General features: G+C 38.1%; 1 protein-coding gene across 6 annotated transcripts in view; it reads right to left on the bottom strand.

The window, feature by feature from the left end:
* The window catches only part of plekhg5 (pleckstrin homology and RhoGEF domain containing G5), a 152,718-nt gene that overhangs the window by 13,767 nt on the left and 135,659 nt on the right, over positions 1-3,292 (bottom strand). For all 6 annotated transcript variants that reach the window (XM_015373146.1, XM_015373145.1, XM_015373144.1 and 3 more), the window contains one exon: positions 1,235-1,405. In XM_015373146.1, the coding sequence (XP_015228632.1) occupies positions 1,235-1,405 (171 nt within the window). The remainder of the gene's footprint in view (positions 1-1,234; positions 1,406-3,292) is intronic.

Genomic DNA, 3,292 nt, shown 5'->3' with positions numbered 1-3,292 from the left:
AAAAAAGTACTCCAGAGTGTTGTTCAGCATGGGGGTGAGTAGAAAATGAAGGCTAATCATGTTTTGGGTGTACTATTCCTTTAAGAAAAATAACAAAAGTGCTTCTATAAGGAATTCATGAGTGAAAGAAACACTTTTTTTTTTTTTTTTGGTACAACAACCTTAGAGTCATTAATGCTGATACTGGCACTTATATTTTTTTGTTTATAAACCTAAATATAATTGTCACCTAGGCTTATTAACTTTTTTAACTTTACTTTTTAACTTATTAAACAACTTTTTACCTTTTTTACTTGACTTATTAACTTTTTTTTTCCCCCACTTAATTTCCAGTAGTTTATATATCATTGAAGGGCTCATATAATTGGTCAAATGCCAAAATAAGATGTACATCCATGTAGCAGGATCTTAAAGGGTTAATTAGACATTAAATTGAACATCAAAATGGCTCAAACTAATCAGACACAACCAGAAGTTTAAAAGGAGCAACCAGCTAAATGTAGAGACCATTCAATCGATGAGCAGTTCTCATTCAACAATCCAAATCCTCCCTTTTAGCAATTAAGAATAATCAGGAAATTTGCAAATTCCGAGTAACTCTGGGAGCGTTTCACCTTTCAGTACCAACGCCGAACCTTACGTAACGCCTTCAGCAGTAAATGTCGTACGGGAGGGAAATTACAGCAGCCCGGCAACCATCTGATTAGCCAGGTACACATTAACAGGTGAAAGCAAATGACGGCGCGAGATTGACGCTATCATTTCCAAAGGCATTTACTGCTCTTCAGCGGTCGGCTAAAAACCTGCTCCGTAAGCTTTATTACTGCGATACAGGTAACAAGGGAAACTGTGTTCTGTCAGATCAGCATACCTAGAGTCAATATGCATGCGCAAGACATCAGTTTTGCATTTATCCCTTTAGTTTTGTAAAAAAAAAAATCTATTTAAGGTCAAATCGCCATACGTTAAAAAAAAAAATCCAAAGAGTAAGTGATTAAATTGTTTTTTTGTACATGAATAAAGGGATAAAAGCCTGTTGAGGTAGTTTAAAGTGTATTTTTCATACACTGGGTATTGACGATGGGTATGCTGGTCCGACCGGGTATGCTCATCTGACAGAACAAAGGCAAGGATGGATGATAAGGAGGATACAGGAAGAAGACATCCTTATGAGCAAACGTCACGTTTGGTTACTCTCCCCGATGTAAACCATGTAGGAAGCTCCTGTGCGTACCTCAGAGTTGTCCAGCAGCGTCTGCCAGCTGTCCTCCATGACCAGGTTGGCCTCCTCCTCTTCCTCCTCCCAGGAGTCTTGGTGGAAGGAAAGCTGCCGCGGCACCTTGGGGAGCCCGAATAAGGAGTAGGAGTGGAGCTTGCTCTGGAGCTGCTCCAGACGGTCCAGCTCCTGCAGAAGGAAAAAGACCAGAGGATGATGACATGTTGAATAACGCGCTTGTTTTTGGGGGTTTTTTCCCTCTAAGAGAGGATTATTTACACATTTAAACTGAATATAAAGTTTTTCCTGCATGGTCTGTATAATAAAAAAGCAGCTTTTATATTTAAACCCAACTGTAGACGCTACCCGGCTCTTTGTTCAAACCGGCAGGCTTATGAAAATGAGCTCTGTGCATTGAGACCACTTTAACAATAGGCAGCAAAAGAATAGGGGGATGGAAGCTACAGTTGGGCTGAGACTAAGCTGTGCCTCCCTAATTAAACGACAGATATTAGAGAGAAGGTTATTAGATGTGAGCCTTTTAGTGTGGTTTTTTGGGACAGAGTGACTGGCGGGTGTTTGACCCTGCAGCACAGAGGATGACAGAGGTCTGGGTTCTGGTCCCCAGAGAGTTAAAGAGGGCAAATCTGCTAAATTATGACAGAGAGTCTGCAGATGTCCCGGATGTGAGCTGAGGGGTCAGACACTTTTAGATGTTAATGCATAATATTGTGTAATAACATAATAACATTTACAAATAGGTTTATCACAATCCACTTTCATCTGTAAACATATGAGGGACTATTTAGGCAAAAAAAAAAAAAGTGGGGTACTACTTTTTTAATGGCCTTATTGACGTATACTTTGTTTTTTCTTTTGCCTAATAAATCTATATTTACTAACAGAAACCAAAAATTTTATTTGGAAAGATTTTACATGAAGTTATTTATCTCCTCGCTCCAAATGTCAGCAGAAATTTCAAATTTTGTCAGAGATGGTGAACATTTATGTGTGCAGGGTTGTTTATATGTTGGTTGGATTTGCAAAAACTAACAGAAAAAATGGGAAAGAACATCGCTATCAAAACTGCAAATATTTGCAGATCAATTTAACTTTTTTACTCCAATTAAATAGATTTAAAGTATATCCAAGTATAGTCGTTGCTAAATATTACGCCTTCAAGATAAAATGAAAAAAAAAAATGATTAAAAAATGACTTAAAAACACAAACTGCCTCTGTTAAAAAACAGAAAATGACTAATCAGAAGCTTGAAAAGCACAATAACTCTTTCAGAAATCTCATATTCTTTCTTAAGCAGATCCCTCGGTTATATGTTTTTACTTTTATTATCCTTTTTGCTGTAACAGGTTCAGAAAATAGTATTTTTATAAACTAAAAGGTACATATTGCTTTTATTCACCCATTTATGTATGCATTTAGCATATGAAGCTAAGTGGTGGCTACAGAGGGCTATGTTACTCTCAGTAATGAAGGAAAACTGGAGACAACAGTCCTGTGTCGCTAACTTAGTGACTTTGTTGTTCTTTTGACAAAAACATTGCTTTAAAGGACTTAAAAGTCCTTAAATATAGCGACGGAGACATATCTAGTCGTTTTTCTCTGTGTTTAGCGACCTCCTGTGAAAGCAGCATCGTTATCGTCTCATAGAACCCAGAGCTGCTGTCTGGTCTCCCTGCTTCGCTAAGCAAAGCATCACAGGCGGCTGCCTCGTCCTTTTAGCTCCAGATGCTGTCAGACCTTCTGCTTTCCCACAGCTAAATTAAAAAAGCTGCTAATGATTCTGACCTGGACTACAAAGCGGGTTATAAGTATCTCGTAAATGTGGCTTTTAATCAAGTCTCCTTTTTGTTTTTCTCTGAAACTGATGCACTAAAATTACCTGATCGCCACACAGCTTGGATCACTTATTCACCTCATAACGCATATGCGACTGATTACTGCCTGTTTGGTCATATTAGATGTATGCAGAGTAAGGTTGTCACGATACTAAACTTTTCCACTCGATACCGATACTAAGTAAAATATTCGATACTCGATTCCATTTTCAATACCAC

This window comes from Cyprinodon variegatus, unplaced genomic scaffold (genome assembly GCF_000732505.1).
Source record: "Cyprinodon variegatus isolate N-32 unplaced genomic scaffold, C_variegatus-1.0 Scaffold81, whole genome shotgun sequence".
Lineage (NCBI taxonomy): Eukaryota > Metazoa > Chordata > Actinopteri > Cyprinodontiformes > Cyprinodontidae > Cyprinodon > Cyprinodon variegatus.
Note: the sequence above shows the minus strand (reverse complement) of the source record. Positions and strands in the feature narration are given on the sequence as shown.